General features: G+C 46.4%; 1 protein-coding gene and 1 long non-coding RNA gene across 2 annotated transcripts in view; one reads left to right on the top strand and one right to left on the bottom strand.

The window, feature by feature from the left end:
• The window catches only part of FBP1 (fructose-bisphosphatase 1), a 28,110-nt gene extending 24,454 nt beyond the window's left edge, over positions 1-3,656 (bottom strand). Inside the window, exon 1 of the mRNA XM_058695520.1 lies at positions 3,343-3,656. Within this exon, the coding sequence (XP_058551503.1) occupies positions 3,343-3,512 (170 nt within the window). The 5' untranslated portion in view covers positions 3,513-3,656. The remainder of the gene's footprint in view (positions 1-3,342) is intronic.
• Positions 3,657-3,832: 176 nt separating this feature from the next.
• LOC131491957 (uncharacterized) lies at positions 3,833-20,172 on the top strand. Its single transcript, XR_009251742.1, has 3 exons — positions 3,833-3,939; positions 5,779-6,072; positions 17,984-20,172. It is a non-coding gene; the product is annotated as an uncharacterized LOC131491957 (long non-coding RNA).
• Positions 20,173-20,532: the final 360 nt, after the last annotated feature.

Here is a 20,532-nt window from a genome sequence, read left to right as displayed (position 1 = left end):
TCAATCTCTCCTAGAATTCTGCACGTTGTGGGTGTTCAATAATGTTCTGTTGAATTAAACAGAACCAGCGAATTCTTCAGGCAATGATTTGGAAACACGTACAAAGGGAAATCAACTTCATATGCCTTAAGCAAAAGCCTAAACCACTGGAGAACCACTTTCTCCCAAAGGAGTGAAAACAAAGACAAGAGCAATCACTTCAGTTTGAACCATAAATTCATCAGATCCACTTACAGGCGGCTGACTCCTCTCCTTGGGAGAACAGAAGGTGGGTTGCCCCTTGTACGAATGTCATTACCTTCGCTCCAGAGAATGGATGGAGGGGAGGCAGAAGCACAGAGATAAGCCTTCAAGAACAGGTTTTCTAGAAGCACAATGGCTTCTTGAGGTACAATTCTTAATTTGCATCAAAAATAAAATTAACGGGTAAGGTTTAGAGTCAGATGAGCTTTAACTGGCTTCGGAAAAATAAAGTCGGAGCCGCGTGGTATAAAGACTCCCAGCCTGGGCAACAGGTCTAGGCATCTCACCCTCAGCCCTCCCCCCGCGTCCCCCCCCCCCCCCCCGCCGGCCTTCAGGGCCCTCATCTGTACAAAGAGGGGCTAGACTAGGTGACTTCTGAGTCTTTCAAAACTCTGTGATTCTATGAATGTCTTATCAACTACAATGAAGCTGGCTACCACAGCAACTATCAGTTGAAAGAGAGAGACAGACAAAGAGAGAGAGAGAGAGCAAGAGAGATATCGCACTCCAGGCTCTACTTTTAAACTGATGTGTCCCTGGTGAGACATGACTGAGCTCAATAAACTGGCTTCTGTGAGGTTCCTGCAAATTTGCAATCATGTTGTTCCTCTGGGTACATGCCCTCCTAAGGGCAAGTCTTCAGCAGTAACAAGTTATTTGCAGGCACGGCCTTTTCATCAAAGCCTATAATGAATGTAATTTGGAGGCCTGGCTTGAGATCTTGTCTTACTGCTGCCTGCCCAACTGACCATGTCATACTGAGATAACCAAGTTCTTATTTTCCCACAGGGGTTCAGAAGTGTCCAAGTTCCTGGTCCTCCCCTGTCAACTACCCACACAACCAGGCATCAACCCCTATTCTATAGGTACAACACTGCTTGAAACAAAGACCTGTGTAATGCCCTACCATAGAGGAAGGGTTAAATAGCCCATGATACACTAAATAGCTCATGAAACACTACACAACAGTTAAAAAGAAGGAGGTGGATTTATATGTCCTGACATTGAAGGCTTTTCATTATATATGTTAAATGACGGGAGCAAACTACAGAAGAATATATTAAGTGTGATGCCATTTTGTTTGCTATATTACATATAGGCTATATATATATATATATGTAAATACATATCCATATATAAAATTGTATGAGTATAAAGAAGTATCTGGGAAGATAACCAGTAAATTATTAATAGTTGATACCCCAAGAAATGGATATGAGATGGGTTTCACTGTTTCCCTTGTGTTCTTTTGAGTGATATGAAGTTTTGTCAAGGAGTACAACTTATTAGGTAGCTTATAGTAATAACAGCAACATATTTTTTTCAAGTATGTTTCACGCCTGACGCAGAGCCCAGTGTGGGGCATGAACTCACAACCCTGAGATCAAGACCAGAACTGAGATCAAGAGTTGAACGCTCAATGGACTGAGCCACCCAGGCGCCCCACAACAGCAATATTTTTTTAATCTGGTATTTACAACTATCTGGTCTAAAATACACACTCTAGGGGCGCCTGGGTGGTTCAGTCAGTTAAGCGTCCGACTTTGTCTCAGGTCATGATCTCGCAGTTTGTGAGTTCGAGCCCCGCCTCGGGCTCTGTGCTGACAGCTCAGAGCCTGGAGCCTGCTTCCGATTCTGTGTCCCTGCTCATACTCTGTGTCTGTCTCTCAATGATAAATGAATGTTAAAAAAAATTTTTTTAAATATACACTCTTATCTAGCACCCTTTTGTCCAGGTCCCTCTAAGGCTGAGGCTATTTTAAAGGTGAGAAAGATACACATCAGAGCACATCTTGGGTTTCTGAGTCTTTTGAGGATTTTGAAAGGTACTGACATGTTTTTTAAATAATACAAGAAATGCCAAGCACCCTTTTTCACAAAGCTCCCTGGTCCTCAAAGGCAAGAAAGGTGGTGAGGGCACCTATACTTGTAAATTAAATCTGAACGAAGATGTTAACTGAGTATTTCCTAAAACAAAGGCTCCTTTGAAACATATTATTAAAAGTGGCTGTAGGTGAAATAGTAATGGAACGACCACCTTCCTAACATACTTGTTCCAATCCCAGCAAGGCCCGTCTCTGCTTATCATCTGAATAAACATGATCGACACCCCCCCCCCTTTTTTTTAAGAATTAGCTCCGCCAACCCACTGTATGGGACCAAAGCCAGACAGCTCACTAGAAAAGGAATCCAGGTCGTCCACATTATATTTTTTCAGATCAGCTATGAGCATCATACACATTTTTACAGTATTCCTAAGTGTAGGAAACATTAGGAAGCAGTGAGGGCAGAGGACCAATCTAAATACAAAGTACCTGTGCACACCAGAGTAAACCGAAGGGTATCTGTGTTACTTACAAAAGCCTCATAAAAAGGCGCCCTTTGAATCCCATGTCCCATGATTCCTCTGCTACACACACAACATGATGTGCAGATTCTCAGCATCTGCACCACCTACAGCAGAGCTTCTTAGAAATGCAGACTCTCAGACACCCCAGACCTATAGCAGCCCTTTGCTCGCAATCATTGCTACTCTTGGGAGCTCTGGGCATGCAGGCTTCCTCCCAGCCTACCTTGGGTTTCCTTTCTTCCTAACGGGACTTGTTTAGGGTCAAGGAGGTACTACTAAATCAGAAACCTGAGCTTGGGACCCCAATTCCAGAGGAAGTGAAGGAGGTCAAAGAAGACAAAGGGAAAGGAGGCACCTGCGCCAGCACTCTCCTGTAGGAGGCCCGGTTGGGTATGGTGGGCAGGCCAGGTGCTCGGCCTGGCTAGCCAGTTACACCAGGGAGAGGCGGAGAGTGGGTGCAAAGCAGGTTGCTCAGCCCAGAGGAGAGGGCTGCAGAATGGAGACGGCTGTGGACTGTGAGCCAGGTCCAACCCCCCCTTGGGGCACCCCCAAGCTCAAGGGAGGGGAGCCAGGGCATAAGTGCAGTTGGACAGGCTTTGGGAGAAAGAGGCTACCAGGAAAAGGGAAAGAGAGAGACAGACTCCCATCTGTCAGACAGACAGGCAGGCTGGCATTAGGAGGAAGGGGACCACACATCCCCAGCGGAACGGACAGGACGCTGCTGCCCGATGGCCAGAGGCCTGACTCACAGGTGCGCAATGCCCGCTTTGCGCACGGCGGTGGAGATGGCTTTGACCGCAGTACAGAGCGAGTTGAGCAGCTGGGTCATCTCGCCTGTGCCGCGGGCCTTCCTGCCCTCTTCCATGACGAAGCGGGTCAGGGTGACGATATCCGTGTCGAAGGCCGCCCGGTCCGTCATGCTGAGGCCGGGCTGTGGCGGGCTGGGCAGCAGGTGCAGGCAGCAGGTGCGTACGGCTGGACGCCGTGAGAGGACTGAGCAACCGCGCAGCGCGTCGGCACCACTCGGAGCGTAACTGGCCAAGGCCAGGTTCAGGCGGTGTGTCCTAAGGGAGCCTATAGACACAGATTGCCGCCTCCCGCCCCCGGGAACACCTCCGCGCCCGGGCCTCCGCCCTGCTCAGATTGCGGCTCCGCCCACGCCGACCCGCGGCTGACGTCCGGGATTCCGGCCGCAGGCTCTGCCTCCAGGCGCCGCCACCTGTCCTTCCTCCGCCGTCGCCTCACCACGCTTGCGCGCCGCCTGCCCAAGGCCTCCGACATTGCGGAGCGGTGCTCAGGCCCACCTGCATGATCTCCGCGAGTCCCCGCAACGACCCTGCCACGAGGTGCAGCCCTGAACACCCCTCCCCTCGTTATAAAACGGAAGTTCGGCAGGTTACGTTAGTGCTCCCTGCGGCGGGCTGGTGGGTGCGCGCTCTAGGCCACTTGCGGGTGTCTGCGCTCGCGCTCCTACCGGCTGCCGCTCGCAGCCCCACTTGCCCCCTGGTCGCCAACCTGCCCCCTGCCCTCTACCAACCTGCTGGGCCTGTGATCTGGCTCTTCTCACCAACCTCCAGAGAAGTGGCTTCCCTGTGCCTCACTTGTCTGATGGCCCTGGCTGGTTCTTTCATTCGGGCTTTGTTGGCAGACCAGTTTTCAGTGTCTGCGTGTGGCAGAAAAAAACAGTCGCCGACACAGGGAAATGCCTCCTGAATGCCCCACTGAGGCCAGAGACTCAGTAGACCACATCCTGATCTCTTTGTAGCCACGAGCTTTTGTCTTCAGGCAGTTCATACACTGATTCGTGGAACAACATTTATTGAACACCTATTATGTGCCAGGCACTGTCCTGTGCTGCACTGGGGACAGAGCCTGAACAAAACAGACAAGACTCCTGCCTTTTTTTGACCTTACATTTTAACAGCGACGATTAAACATAAACAATAGATGGGTATGTTAGATGAGCCATAGGAGCTGTAGAGAAAAATGAAATAGGAAACCAAGACAGGGAATGTTGAAGGTGAAGGTTAGACAGAGTAGCGAAGGAAGCCTTCACTGAGAAAAAAGGCTGGGAAGTGAAATACTTAAATATAATATCTGAAACGTAGCGACTACTACTTTGGCCTAGAAACCAGCGCCATTCAAGGGTTTGTGGGGTTCTGTGTCAGAAACTTAGCCCCCGGGACATCTCACGTTAGCTAGGACCCCAGAAGTCAGCTGGTCCAATCCAGTGCCTCTGATGTTTAATCCTTTGGAAACTGGCCGTGGTGAGTGCTCGAGAATCTGGATTGGGGTAGTCAGGCCTGCTGGATTCCCAGCTCCAGCCTCACCAGCCCAGAGACCTAGGCCAGTTACCCAATCTCTTTAATTCCAGTATATTTGCCTGGTAAGCGAGATGACCATTTTAGCTGGCAGGGGTGTCACGAGCCTGACGTGAGATGCTGTTGGCAGAGTGCTCAGCTCCAAGCCAGACACGGAGGATACGCTAAACACACGCCAGAGACCTCTCTGTCTAGCTCGGTTGCTGACCCCTGTCATTGAAGGATTTTTTACTGCAATACCCAGTGTTCGTTGTCTCGCTACTTGGAAGAATGACGAGGTGGGCACCAAATGGGCAGCAGGCACAAGTTTATTAGAGTATAAGATCAGAAAGGAAGAATAGTATGAAAGCTCTCTTTACAGAGAGAGGACATTCGAAAGTGAATGCTTGAGGACTGTAGGCGAGGGTCCTTGTTTGATAAGGTCCTGGTCACACCGCCCCATCCCTTCCCCGTTATTCCTTCTCAGGTCCTACCCTTACTGACCGGGTAGCTCTCGGTGCTGGGTTGTCCATTCCTGATTGGCTCGTTTCCATCGTGTTGGGCGGGGGGGGGGGGGGGGGGGGGGGGGGGGCATCTGTGGCCGTCCATTCCCGATTGGCTCATTCTCACCGTGAGGACCGTTCCTTGTGGGTCATACGTTTTTAGGTCTACTTGTTTTCAATTAGGTCTTTCGTCAATTCCTGAGGGAACCTGAGGGGGAGTAGGTGGTGTCTGTTACATTCTTAAGGGGAACCTGACGCCCCAGGGGGTTTGCTGTGGTCAGACCCTCCCAGCATTGTTCCAAACTATGTGTTTTTCCCCACCCAGGGACCTCAGGTCTGTCCTTTCCCTCTCTGCCTACTGAATCGTATCTTTTCCTATCAGAGTGTCACCACAGTGACGGGAAGCCCACCGTGGACAAGGCAAACCGTCCCCCTTAGACATAGGCCAGTTTGCATGGCGATCGAGTACGCACTCCGGAGCCAGACCGCCTGGGTTACCGTCCTGGCCTTGCCCGTCGCCGGTGGCATAAGCCTGTGCAAGTTACTAACCTCGCTGAGGAGCATTTCACTCATCTGTAAATGGGGGGTAATGATGCTGGCCACCGCATAGGATTATACAAGCGACACCGGTGAAGTGCTGCAGAACCGTGCCCAGGCTGCCGTGAGTGCATGCCGTGTAGGTGTTTCCTTCTTTGTATGGATAGTGTCAGCTGCTGTTGTCATCTGAATAGAAGAAAGAAATTTCCCTTGCCGTCACAAAGGGGCAGAAGGGACATAGAGATGATAGCCTCAGCCTGTATTTACCTATTGTGCAATAGTGTCCCCTCTGTCATGTTGGCTGACCGTGACCAGCTCTTTTCTGGGTCAGGATGCATAAACCTGTCACCTGCGTGTTAGCCAGAGGAAGGAAGGTGCAGGACCAGCGGAAGGTGGGCTCCTCTACACACAGGGCCTCTCCCTCCCAGTTCCACCCACCCCTGTGGCAGAGCTGCTCCCAGCAGGACCCCAGCTTTCTCCTGCTGCTTCATCACAAAACACACTCAGCTTCACACAGTAGTAGTGCAGATTGGAGTAACGTGTGCCATATTGGGACTCTTGTAACGGCTAGGAGTCCTGCGAAGAAACTGCTCACTGTTTCCTCACCTGCCTCCAACCCCAGGAGATCAGCTCTGGTTTGTGTCAGTGGCAGGAAATGGACAAGTTACAGTCTAGATGGTAACTCACGACCCCCACCCCCACCCCTGAACCCAGGGAACTTCTGCTTGCTTCTTCCGGCCCCCAGGGCAGTTAGTGTGACAGGGAACAAAATATCAGCTGGTTGCCTGGGAAGGGATTGTGGCAGCATGGTCCCCATGTGAGTCCCCAGCTCTTGTAGCCTCATGGAGGTAATGGCAGTAGGACCAGTAATCTCTGAAGCAACAGAAACTGAGCAGCCAAACTGCAGAGCTAACATCTATTGAGCACTTGCTAAGTGCCCAGCACTCACTGAGGGCTTCCCAAGTTTAGTCATCCAAGTGCCCCTAGGGAGTGGCTTCAGCTCATACTCCTATCCTTACAGATGAGAGAACTGAGGCTTTTCAAGGTCAAGGAACCTGTCCGAGGCTTGTGGCCATCATGGCAGAGCCAAGATGTACACCCTGATCTATCTGACTGCAAACCCCACATTCCCAGTGGCCTGCTGGTTCCCTGCTAAGTGACATTCACCTCCATGGTGAGGCTTTGAGCCTGCCAGCTACAGCTTCAAAAGTCTGCTCTACAGATTGTCCACCTCTCAGCTCTAGAGCTACTTTTGAAGCCTGTGCTCATTCATTATTTTACTCAACAAATAGTTATGAGCACCTGCCGTGTGCCAAAACCATACCACATGCTTTAGGTACAGTGGTGAAGAGGACAGACATATCTCTTTTCATGTCAGGTTTGCATTCTCTATGAGAGATAGTCAGGAGACAGAATCACATAAGAAGCAAAGATGCAAAACCATCTCAGTAAGCAAAGAGTCCTAGGAAGGACACAAAACAGGGCAATGAGGGAGGGACTGAACAAAACAGGGAAAGGAGTGAATAAAGAGCTCATAGAAGAACAGCCAAAGAGAGCAGCTGGTGCAAAGGTCCTGAGGTAGCAATGGGCTGGTGTATTCAGCAAACAGCAAAAAGAAGGCCAGTGCAGCTAGAAGAGTAAGTGAGGGGAAGATACAGTAGAGATAAGGTGGGAAAGTGAAAGCAAGAACCAGATTAGGAAAGACCTCCAGGTCATTGAAAAGACACTTGTGTTCTATAAATAGTATGGCAAGTGGCTTCTGGGTAGCCCAGTCGGTTAAGCATCTGACTCTTGATTTCAGCTTAGGTCGTGATCTCGCAGTTGTGAGATCGAGCTCCATGTCAGGCTCTGTGCTGGGAGCCTGCTTGAAGTGTCTCTTCCTGCCTCTCCCCTGCTCAGGTTCTCCCTCTCTTTCTCTCTCTCTCTCTCTTTCTCTCTCCATCTCTCTCAAAGGAATAAAAAAGAGTATAAATAGTATGGTGAAAAGCCACTGGAGGATTTTCAGCTGGAGAGCGATATGACCTGATCTGAATGTGTGGGAATGAACTGTAGAGGGTCAAAGGGAAGACCCAGCAGAAGGGTTTGATCCAGCCCCTACTTGATTGCCTGTAAATATGTGAAGAATGCGGTCATAATCTTCCCAAATCTCTCCTTCTCTACCAAATATTTTCACTTCCTTCACCTGTTTCTCCTGTGGCAAGGTTTTGAAGTTCTCCCCATCCTGCTTTGGACCCACTGACTTCTTGAAACTCCTTCCCAAACCATGTTGTAGTTCTGTGGTTCCTCCTCTTCTCCAAATCTGCTCCACCCCATACCCCAGTGGTCCATTCTCCTATGTAAAGCAATTAGCCCTATTTCCTCACCCCTCCTGAGAATATTAGCAACAGGCTGGTTACGGCAGCACCAGGGTGGGCAGAGGGGAGAAGCTGAGCCACGGTGCGGTTGCAGTAAGGAGCCCAGCGGGCCCTGCCTAGAGCTCTAAGCTGGGATGACCCTTCAGAGTTGTCCTGGGTTGGGGGCAAGAGGGCCAGTAATTACATCCCCAGGTCAACCCATCATTAGCTATAGGCTGCCCTGGAAAGGGGCATGACACAGGATAGGTGGCTCTCTTCTGCCAAGGCAACAGTGCCAGGGGCTGGAGAACAAGTTTTTTGTCCTCAGTGAAGAACCGGGTGGCATATCCCAGCATCCACTAGAATAAGCAAAGAAGACCAGGACTGGAGCTAGGGGGCTGTCCCTGCATTGCTCAGCTTCCCTCTCCTCTGTGTGTTACCACTTTCAGACATCCCTCCCCTTACAGTAGCGCGTATGACCTCAGGCATTTCCAGACCCAAGTTCTATCAGCTGAGCTCTTCCCCCTTGTTCCAGCAAAAATTGGTGTTGAACTCTTACTGGCCCAGATAGGTGACCATTCCTCAGCTGATGATCGTTGTTAGAGCGAGAACCCTGGATCTGCTCTGATTTATAAAAGATGTTACAAATGTTAGTAACTACCTGTTACATAGATCCAGTGAAATCGTGAGTAAAAGCACAGGGCCTGGAAATTAGGAAATCCTCAATCTACATCTGCTGCCGCTGCTGTTAGAATTTAAAGAGGCATCAAGGGTTGGCAGCCAGGATGGAGCATTCTAGGGCCAGGGGAACATGAAATAGCCTGAGAAAGCTGAAGATGAATCTGAAGGACAGTGAGCAAGCCAGACTGACATGGTGGAGCGTGTCAATGAGAGACCAATGGCCAGCAAGCCTGGAGCGTAGTTTGCCTGAGACTACAGAGGGTTTGAACAAGAGGGTAAGGAGTTGGAATGTTGTCCTGTAGACCACTGCCACTGTGGGTGGCAGTGACTTTGCTCTGCAAAGTCGGTTGTCCACCCATAACAAATACAGAATCTGAGCACAAAAAGCCATAGCAATTTGACAGAATAAATTTATGTCTATTGAATCTGATAATAAATATTTGGGATGTATATTTTACATCTTTTTTATTTCATTTTTCTGGAAATTAACTTTTAGGGTATTTTATGAAAACAATGACCCATGATGGACTGGAAATGTTTTTTAAAACTGGTCCTTCACCCCGGATAGTTTGAGAAGCAACACTGAGGCCGGCAGAGGGCCATCAGAGTTACTCAATGATGAGTAACATGTGCAGGATACTACTTTTCCTAGTCGTAACACGCAGGGTAGATTGAAGTGGAGAGAAAATGGAGCAAGAAACAACAAGCAGGAGGCTCCTGTGACCATCTGGATTAGAGTCTGTACCGGCCAGTGGCAGCAGAGACCTTGGGGAGGAAGGAATCAGGGTGGGGACGCCTTCTCTACCAGGGTCTTGACTTCATGGAGCCTTTATGTGCAAGGAGAATTATAATCTTCGTAGGTACTGACCTACCTAGAGGCCCCCACAGTCCAGACACCATGTGGAGTAAACCTGGGACTCCGAGCAGGATCTTTGGACAAGATGACATTGCCACCTGTCTGATCACACAGACCCGCAACCTCAGTGGAGTCTTGACCCTGCTGTATTCCTGGGCCCCACACCCAATCAGGCCACATTTGTTCTGCTTCTGAAACAGCTCTCCCATCCCCCTACTTCTCTCTAGTCTCCTTTCTGTCATCGTCCATCTCTGCCCTTAATGCTTTATCTCCCCTGAAGGCGCTCAAATCTTGTCACTCCCTCACTCCAGAATCTCTCATGGCCCCCCACTGTCTGGGAAAAACAAACCCAGCTCTTGAGCAGGACATGTAAGACCACCACTGCATGTCACCAAACCCCACAATTCCTTCCAGTGAACTCCCTCTTCTCCCTCTCCCAGTGTTCCAGCTGCTGCAGAACAGCTTCCTGCCCTTTTCCCCTTCCTCCCACATCTCACTCTGCAGCAATGAATTTGTACCTACTACATTGAACCAACTCCAAGGCCACTCCCCGAACCAAAGGATGCATAGGGAAATTTGACCATTTCATGGTCTGCCGGGTTGCTCACCTGAGACCTGGCTTCTGTGTGATGGCTTCATCATTTTAGCTAATGAGAAGAAGAAAGGTCACAAAGGAGGCATAAGGAAGCTGCCTTGGCTGGGTTTCTTGCTGGTGTCCTAGCTGCCTGTCATCTAGTTTAATCCCTTCTTGAAAAGGAGGGGATCAGGGCAGAGCCTCCTTTTTTTACCAGGATTTTGGCTACGTAAGAGTTTCAACGTATAAGGAGAATTATGATGAATTGGGTACATAGGTGCTGATCTACTCAGGAGGTTCCCACAACATAATGAGGTGTTTGACCCAATTTATAGCAGAAGTTTAGACAGGTTTACTGTGGTGTCTAATACCATGGAGTAGTAAGTAGCAGAGTGGGGATTCGAACCCAAACACTATACATGTTGCTTCTTTATCATCAGATGAGACCGAGAAAGGAAACACCCAGATTCCAGGACCAGCTCTGCCAGAAACCAGCTCGCCTTAGGAATGTCACTTAGTATCTTTTATCAGAGTGGGGATTTGAGCCCAAGCACTAAGCATATTGCTTCTTTATCATCAGATGAGACTGAGAAAGTGAACACCCGGATTCCAGGAACGGCTCATCTAGAAACCAACTCACTTTAGGAATGTCACTTAATTTCTTTGAAAAATAAGGAGGTAGAACTACATGTTTTTGCAAGATTCCTTCCTTACATTCTTTGACCCTGTGTAATAATAATAGCTGCTATTTGTTGAGTGTGTTTTACACACCTAGCATCATGCTAAGTGTGCTTTCAAACCAATTATCTCATTTGACCCCACAAGGCCTTGTGACTAAGTGCAGCTGTGATTGCCCTTTGACAAAGGAGGAGATTGTGGTTTGGAGAAGTTAAGTCGCTCTCCCAAGGTCACGCAGTTAATAAGCAGGGGAACCAGGTTCTAACTCAGACGGGCTGACTCCAGAGCCCATGCCCAGCCTGTCTGGCTCCCAGACTTTCCAAATCCAGGTCTCATGTAAGGCTTGGCTCTCTCCAGCCTCAAGGCTGGACCACCCACTGCCTCCTCACTGAAACCATCCACCCACCTCCACCAGCTCTAGTCCTTGGTAATTTCCTTCCACCAGACAGGTCTCCAGAGGCCCAGCCCCTGTGCTGGGTCAGCTACCCTCTTGTGGTCCCTCCTGCTGCCTGGATCTCCTCCATTATTTTCTTCCTACTCTGCTCTTTCCCTTCTGCCCTCCACACTGGGCTATAAGCTCCAAGGACGGCAGGAACTGCCTTTGCTTCTCCAGGGCATGGAACAACACACTGTACCGTGAAAGAAAATGTGTTCACTTAAGAGCAGGACTTGCTGAGGAGACAGCAAAACTGAATGTTGCTTCCCCTCAACTGGTTCTCACCGGCTGATGTGACCCTAGACGCTAGGCCCATAATGGCAGTCACTGAAGACTCCTTTGTGACCAAAGAACAATAGGACTTTTTCTAAACCATCCTATCCAGGGTACTATTGTCAATCCTTAATTAGCATAGCCACCTTGAAACTGGTTTTTCCTTTCTTTGTTTTTTTTTTTAAAGGAGAGGATGATTCTTTTTTTTTATTTTTTTTTTAATGTTTTTATGTATTTTTGAAAGAGAGAGAGACAGAGCATCAGCGGGAGAGGAGCAGAAAGAGAGGGAGACATAGAATTTGAAGGAGGCTGCAGGCTCTAAGCTGTCAGCACAGAGCCCGACCCCGGGCTCGAACTCATGAACTGTGAGATCATGAACTGAGCCGAAGTCAGACGCTTAACTGACTGAGCCACCAGGTGCCCTGATTCTTTTTTTTTTTTTTTTAAAGCTTATTTATTTATTTTGAGAGAGAGAGAGAGAGAGAATGAGTAGGGGAAGGGCAGAGAGAGAGGGTGACAAAGAATCCCAAGCAGGCTCTGGCACAGACCCGGGTGCGGGGCTCAATCTCACAAACCGTGGGATCATTACCTGACCCGAAACTGAGAGTTGGACACTTAACTGACTGAGCCACCCAGGTGCCCCTGTTTTTCCTAATTCTTTTTTTTTTAATTTTTTTTAACGTTTTTTATTTATTTTTGAGACAGAGAGAGACAGAGTGTGAATGGGGGAGGGGCAGAGAGAGAGGGAGACACAGAATCGGAAGCAGGCTCCAGGCTCTGAGCCATCAGCCCAGAGCCCGACACGGGGCTCGAACCCACAGACCACGAGATCATGACCTGAGCTGAAGTCGGATGCTTAACCGACTGAGCCACCCAGGCGCCCCTGTTTTTCCTAATTCTTAAAACACAAACCCCAAGTTTCCTCCTCCCAGAAACCATGTCAGTGAATTTCTTCACTGGTGTGTTCCCTTGCCTGGCAAGTAAAAAACCCAGCATTATTATGACTTATGGTTATGATTAATCATTCTATTTATGAATGACTCTGATAACTGCTTTAGTCTTTGGCAATGTGTAGTAGGTTCAGCAAAGTTTTGTTGAGCATCATAAACACAAACAACCACAGCCTTGGGTGAGGGCTAATATCTCCATGGATGCCTGAAGAACCAGGGGGGAGGCAGAATCTCTTCTCCCCAAGACAACTGGGGAAACATTCACAGAGCGAGTGAACTCAGGCTTGCTCGTCATCTTTTATTTTTTCCTAATCCAGTTCTTTGTTCCAGCCTTCCTTTTCCATCATAGATCCCAGAAGGCATCAATTCAGCGTCCTTCTTGGCAATATTCTCAACGCCTTACCCTCCTGTCTTCTATCACCTCCCCCTAGATACGCTCAACCATCTGCTCTCCCCACTGGGCACCGCTGGAGGTCACACAACTGGATACCTGGAGTTCACCATAAATTCATAAGGCGACACTTTTCTCTCAACACTGTTGGACACGTCTCCACCCAGTTCACTCACCTATTCTAAAACTTCCAGCCACTCACCTCGTCCTTCACTGATTTACTAAAAGCCTCAGCTAGAAATCTAACTATATCTGCCCCAACCAATTCTTTAACTTCTCCTGCCTCAGCTAGAAATCTAACTACATCTTCTGCAACCAGTTCTCCTTCCCTCTTGTAAAGCCAGTTCTACATCTGAGTTTTGGAGCCGATCCACTGACCTTCTCAGTAAACTCTGCCCCACCTCCCCTTTCTCCTTGCATATTCACCTACCTCCTCTCAAATGGATCCATCTCATTATCAGTTAAATATGTTCAAATCCTTCACATCTTAAAAGCAAACCAAAATCCTTCTCTCTCTCTCTCTCTCTCTCTCTTTTTCTTTAGTAATCTCTACATCCAGCATGGAGCTCAAACTCACAACCCAAGATCAAGAGTCCTATGTTCTATGGACTGAACCAGCCAGGCACCCTTCACATTCCTTCTCTTAACCCCCTTACTCCTCTCCAGCTACAGTTGCACGGTCAAATCTCTTGAGAAAATGGAAAAAGGTTACTTTCACTTCTATTCACCCATTGAAAGAACTCTTGCCAGGGTCATGTCACTGATGACTTTCATGTTACTAAACTTAACAGATAATTTTCAGTTCTCCTCTTGACTTCTTAGGAACACATACCCGACATACACCCTTTTTCTTGCAACTCTCAGAGTTTGTCACACCCTCCCCTGCTTTTCCTGTTACCTCTCGAGTTCTTCATGGACCCTCTCAGTGGGTGGTCTCCCAAGGCTAGCTCATGATCTTAATTACCATCTGTTTTCTTATGGCTTCTAAATCCAGTCTCCATCTTACATCTCCCCTTAGAGCTCCAGATCCATATATCCAATTTCTCCCCTGTTTTGCTAAGCCCATATCTTAAAGCTGTGTTAAGATCACAACAAAATTGACAGGAAGGTATAGAAATTTCCCATATACCCTATTCCCCACACATGCATAGCCTATCCCATTATCAGCATCACTCACCAGAACAGTACATTTGTTACCAAGGATGTACCTACATATACACATCATAATCACTCAAAGTCCTTAGTTTACCTTAGGGTTCATTTTTGGTATTGTACATCTCATGGTTTGGACAAATGAATAATGACATATATCCATCATTACAGTATCACATAGAGAATTATCACTGCCTTAAAAATCCTCTGTGTTCTGCCTATTCATCCCTCCCCCCAACAATTGATCCCTGATAACAACCAATCTCTTTTACTGTCTCCACAGTTTTGCCTTTTCCAGAATGCCATATAATTAGAGTCATATGTATGTAGCCATATCAGATTGGCTTCTTTACTTAGTAATATTCATCTAAGCTTCCTCCATTTCTTTTCATGGCTTGATAGCTCTTTTCTTTTTAGTGCCAAATAATATTGCATTGTCAGGAAGTAGCACAGTTTATTTATCCATTCACCTACTAAAGGACATGTTGATTGCTTCCAAGTTTTGGCAATTATGAATAAAGTTGCCATAAATGTCCTTGTGCAGATTTTTGGCTGGACCTAAGTTTTCAACTCCTTTGAATAAATACCAAGGAGTGTAAATGCTAAATTACAGGGTACGAGTATGTATAGTTTTGTGAGAAATCACCAAACTGTCCTCCAAAGTGGCTGTGCCATTTTGCATTCCCACTAGCTACACATGAGAGTTCCTATGGTTTCACATCTTGTCAGCATTTGGTGTCATCAGCTCCAACTGCTTCTTGACTTCCCTACCTAGATGCCTACCTGGATCAAACCCAAGACTGTACTCATGGTCTTCCCACCCCCTCCACACCAAACCAGATCTTCAGCCCAATATTTTATCTCTTGGATGATGACATGACCAACAAACAGAAACCTAAGTTTCTTCTTTGATACCCTCCTCCCTCATTCTCTGTATTCAATCCACCCCCAATTTTCTTATTCATTTTATCTTCATCATGCCTTTTGGATTGGTCCAGTTCTCTTCAGCTCCTCTGGTGCCAGTCCAGCCCAAGCTGCCATCTTTCATCCAGGCTATGGCAAAAACCCCTAACTGGTCTTCTTCTATCTACCCTATTCCCTGTGTGGCATCCAAAGTGATGTTTCCAAAACCTTGAAATGATCACGAAACTGCCTTGTACCCAGTGGGAGCTTAGTAAATCTTGGTAGGACTGAACTGAATTGAATTGATGCTAAATACTATTAATCAGAGTGCCATACCAACTCCACTCTGAAATATGTCTTGGACTGTCATTTACTGAGCAGAGAACTATGTGCTCATTGTTATGCTGAGTGATTTTCATGTGTTACCCGATTTAATCCTGAAGACATTATGAGATGGATATTATTTTATTTAATTTTTATAAATGAAGGGGCTGCATCAGTTCAGATCTCTATGGAGAAAGATGGCACACTCAACTCAGGGTGATTTCAGAAGAATTACATAAAGGGACTCTTGACAAGGCTTTGTGCAGGGGAAAAGTAAGACACAAGAGAGGATGCAATACTCTAGGGCAAGTAAGGACTGGAAGGACTTCATTACTATTCCTAGGCCTGAAGGTTACCAGGACCTCCTTACCACAAAGAGGGCAGGGTGGAGGAGGCTGCCAGTCAGGAGCTGAGACCAGGGGTGGAGGGATGACAGTGACCCTGAAGGAACATGAATAAAATGCCCCAACATTACTTTCCTCCCTCTCTCTGTGACACTACATTGGCTGAACCCAACTGGAAGCCAGAGAGCAAGGGAATCCTTGATGCTGTATTATAGTTCAGCTTCCCAAGGCCTATAGCAGCTGGGGAAGGATGGAGAATAGAGCTGGAGATGCAAAACTAGAAACACACAGCACGAGTCCCAAGAGCACAGCCCTCAGAGACAGAGCTCTCTTCCCCCTAAGGTCTAGGCTGCCCACCTCCAGAGCCCTCAGAAAACATAGACTCGTTGTGCACGTAACCACCTTCTTGGAATGGAGATCAGAGAAGTTGAGTTCTTCTGCCAGCCAAGTAATGATGAGTTGATATTCTGAGACTGAGTCATTAACTGGGACAACATGGGCGGTGGTCCAGGAGATATAGGAAGTACAGAGAGGACATATCAGGGTAGTCACCAACCCAGCAGTTTCCCAGTATCCATGTCTAGGAGGACCCAGAGGAAGGGAGGAAAGAAGAGTCTATCCTGACCTTATTCATCCACAGGGTGGAGGGAATATGAAATCCAGACACTTTTATGACTCATGCTATGGATCCAATCCTATACTTTAAAACAGGTCATTTGGGAACAGGCTAACTCACCTAATGTCCATTTTGCCCTGATTTAAATCTGGCCACTGTGGTTCTTATGACACATCCCATACCCTTAGACTTCCCCAGTGGCTCACTCTCCAAAATGAGGATCAGAGAACATGGGGACATCCCACACTTGCATAATTCTAATGACCATCTGCAAAGGAAGTACAGTGAGCTGTTATTATCTATTATGAGCATTCTTTCCAACATCTTCCTCTTTCTATTTTCAACGGAAACTTTTTTCAGAACATTATTTATTTATTTTGAGAGAGAGAGAGAGCATGGGAGAGGGACAAAGAGAGAAGTGAGAGAAAGAATCCCAAGCAGGCCCCACACTGTCAGCACAGAGCCCAATGCGGGGCTTGAACCCATGAACTGTGGGTCATGAAACCAGGAGTCAGATGCTTAACTGCCTGAGCCACCCAGGCTCCCCTCCACAGAAGCTTTTAAGACTAGTAGACATCAACCAGCTGAAGGAGAAATACAAAAGTTATTAACCAAGAGGCACCAATTCTGGCAAACTTGGCTCAGTGCTGACAGTTGCTCCTTCTACTTCCTTGATAATTGAATACAACTCCTGCTGGCCACACATTTTGTTGTTGTTGTTGTTGTTATGGTGCCACAGGCTGCTTGAAAGTTTTACTTCCTTGTCCAGTTTGCATAAATTTGTCATCAATAAATTTTTGTTCTCAACATAGCCCCTCCTCCCACCATAGCAAATTATTGGATGCATTTTTTACATGGCTATGTTGAAGAAACGTATTTTCAGACAATATGAAAATGTCAAAATTCATCATACCTTTTATGCTACTCAATAGACAACTTGAACTTGTTGAAGCTTGACCAAATGTTGACATCCAGACCAAAATATGAGGACAATAGCACTAAAGAGGACTGTAGTGGGTTGAATGGTGGCTCCCTCCAAAAGATATGTCCACCCAGAACCTCTGAATGCGGCCTTATTTGGAAAAAGGTTCTCTGTAGATGTATTTAAGGATATTGAGATGAGTTCACCCAAGATTACCCAGGTGGGCCCTAATGCAAGGACAAGTGCCCCTTCAGGAGAAAGGTGGAAAGAGATTTGAGACACACAGAGAGGAAGGTGATATGAAGAGAGAGGCAAAACCTGGAATGACGTGGCCACCAAACTGAGGAGCATGCAGAGCTGACTCCTTCCAGGAAAGGTTCTCCCCTGGAGCCATTAAGGAACCGCAGCCCTGCTGACACCTTGATTTTCAGATTTAGTCTCCACAAATGTGAGGAAGTACATTTCTGTCGGTACCTAGGCCATGGTACCTTGTGATGGCAGCTACAGAAACTAACACAGGGACTCTTCAAATCCCCTGATTGAATTCCTTTGTTACAGATGAGGAAAATAACAGCATTCACAAGTATGAAATGTTTCACATAACTGATCATGTTCAGTCTCTCTAGCAGCTCTGCGAGGTGGCCATTCCTGCTCAAGAGGGAACTTAAGCCCGAAGAAGTTCAATGATTCATGCGAGAAGAAGTAACTGGGCAGCAGTCACAGCAGGTGGGTTCTTCCTGCAAAGCTGATACTTTTCCTACAGAACTTCCATGCCTGGGGTTCAGAGATGTGCAGCAACATGTCCATATAACACAGGGGATGAGAAATTGTCTAGAACACAGATCTTTTTTTTTTTCTCCCCACAGCTGCTGTAGGGGTCTACCCAGGTATGACAGCTGCATCTTAAGGTCAAAACTGTTGAACAGTAAGTTAATTTGATTAAATGGGATGACTTCAAAGCTCATTGCTTAGATCCTGGGGCTAAATAGAAATTGATGCCTCCAAACGCAGGGGTAGTAAGCCACCAGTTATTTGAATGGGTGGTACAGGCTATTCATTTGTTCATGAAATATGCTTTAAGATTCTCCAAACACTCATAAAATCAACATAATCAACAGTTCCCCAAGGCCAAGCTGGTTTGGGTGACCCTCCCTTCTGGTTTGTCTTATAAAATGCTTTATTTATGTGCTACAAGGGCCCCACTTCAAAGTCTCAGTGGTTCCAATGGTAATGAGTGAATAATCCAGTTGAGCAAGTAATCAAAGAACAATAACAATTGTTCTAACCATAAAGCCCCCAGTTTGCAATTACTTAGCAGTTTAAATTCACTTCATTTAGAAAATTTTGCCTCTGAGGCAGGCTGAGACTCTCATTCAGAGGCCAATTAGATTAAATTAGGAGTGACACGTTAGCTGGGGAGACTTAATTCATTTTGGGTTATTTGTAGCTTTAATTATAATCCAGACACAGCCAGAGCCACATTTTGGAACATTTTCTTGCCTCTGTGGGTGCTGGAGGTGATTGGATCCCTGGGAGAGATGTTCCAGGTGGCATGTGGCCAGCCAAGTGACCGAAGGCTGCTTTGTCATCAGACTCTGCTCTAGACCTATTCTCCCAGCTGCTGTTGAAGACTCACAGGAAGTGAGCTTGTCTACAAGATCTTCCTTTTTAAAAAGTAGCTTTATTAAGATATAATTAACAAAACAAACACATTTAAAATACACAATTTGGTAAGTTTGACACATGTATATACCTGTTTAATTATTCTCACAATCAAACTAAATAAACATATCCGTTGCTCTCCTAAATTGCCCCATATCCCTTTGTAATCTCTCCTACCTCGACCCCACACACTCAGGCAAACACTGGTCTGTTTTTTGTCACAGTAATTTGTATTTTCCAGGATTTCACATAAACAGAATCATACGATAGGTACTCTTGTTCTTTCACACAGCATGATTACTTTGACATTTGCCTAAGTTGTTTCTAGTATCAATAATTGATCCTTTTTTATTGTTCCATAGCATTCCATTGAATTGATATACCACACTGTCTCTCTATTCAGATGTTGAGAAATGTGGGCTGTTCCAGGTTGGGGTTGTTACAGACAAAGACGCTACACAATTTATGTGCATATGTTTTCATTTCTCTCGGCAAAATACATAGGAATAGAATGGCTGGCTCATATGATAGCTATATGGTTTGTTTTTCAGAAGCCACCAAACTGTTTTCCAAGCCATTGTACCATTTTACATTGCCATCAGCATTGTATGGAAAGTTCCAATTGATCTGCATTCTCACCAGCACTTGCTATAGTTAATCATTTAAATTTTGCTTCTTCTTTTTTTTTTCTTTTGAGAGAGAAGGGGGGAGGGGCAAGAAGAAGAGAGAGAGAGAGAGAGAGAGAGAGAGAGAGAGAGAGAGAGAAGCTTAAGCAGGCTTCACGTTCAGCACAGAGCCCGACGCAGGGCTTGATCCCACAATCCTGGGGTCACAACCTGAGGCAAAATCAAGAGTCAGATGTTCAACTGGCTGAGCCATCAGGGCGCCCCTCAATTGTAGTCATTCTAATAGTGGTATCTCATTGTAATTTTAACTTGCATTTCAATTATGACAATGATATTGAATATCTATCTTTTCATATGCTTATTTGTCAACATGTGTCTTCCTCTCCCAAGTGTCTGCTCAAATCTCTTGCTCATTTTTAAAATTTAGCTGTGTTCTTACTGAATTTTGAAAGTTCTTTACATATTATGCATACAAGTGTTTTTATCAAATATATGATTTGCAAATATTTTCTCCCAGACTGTGGTTTGTCTTTCCATTCTCTTAACAGTATCTTTTGAAGGGTTGAAGTTTTTAATTTTGGTGAAGTTCTGTTGACCAAGTTTGGTTTTTTTGTTTGTTTGTTTTGTTTTTTATGGATTGTGTTTTGGTGTCCTATCTAAGAAAATCTTTGCCTAGCCTAAGCTTGCAAAATTGTCTCCTATGTTTTCTTCTACATGTTTTACAATTTCAGGTGTGCCTTTAGGCCTACTACATTTTGAGTTGACTCTTCTTTTTGGTGCAAGGTACAGATCCAAGTTGAAATTTTGGCATGTGGAAATCCAGTGGTTTGGTACCTTCCCTTCTCCACTGAACTGCCTTTGCAACTTTGTGAGAAAAA

Source organism: Neofelis nebulosa, chromosome 12 (genome assembly GCF_028018385.1).
Source record: "Neofelis nebulosa isolate mNeoNeb1 chromosome 12, mNeoNeb1.pri, whole genome shotgun sequence".
Taxonomy (NCBI): Eukaryota; Metazoa; Chordata; class Mammalia; order Carnivora; family Felidae; genus Neofelis; species Neofelis nebulosa.
The sequence above is the reverse complement of the archived record's forward strand: the minus strand, read 5'-3'. Positions and strand labels throughout refer to the sequence as shown.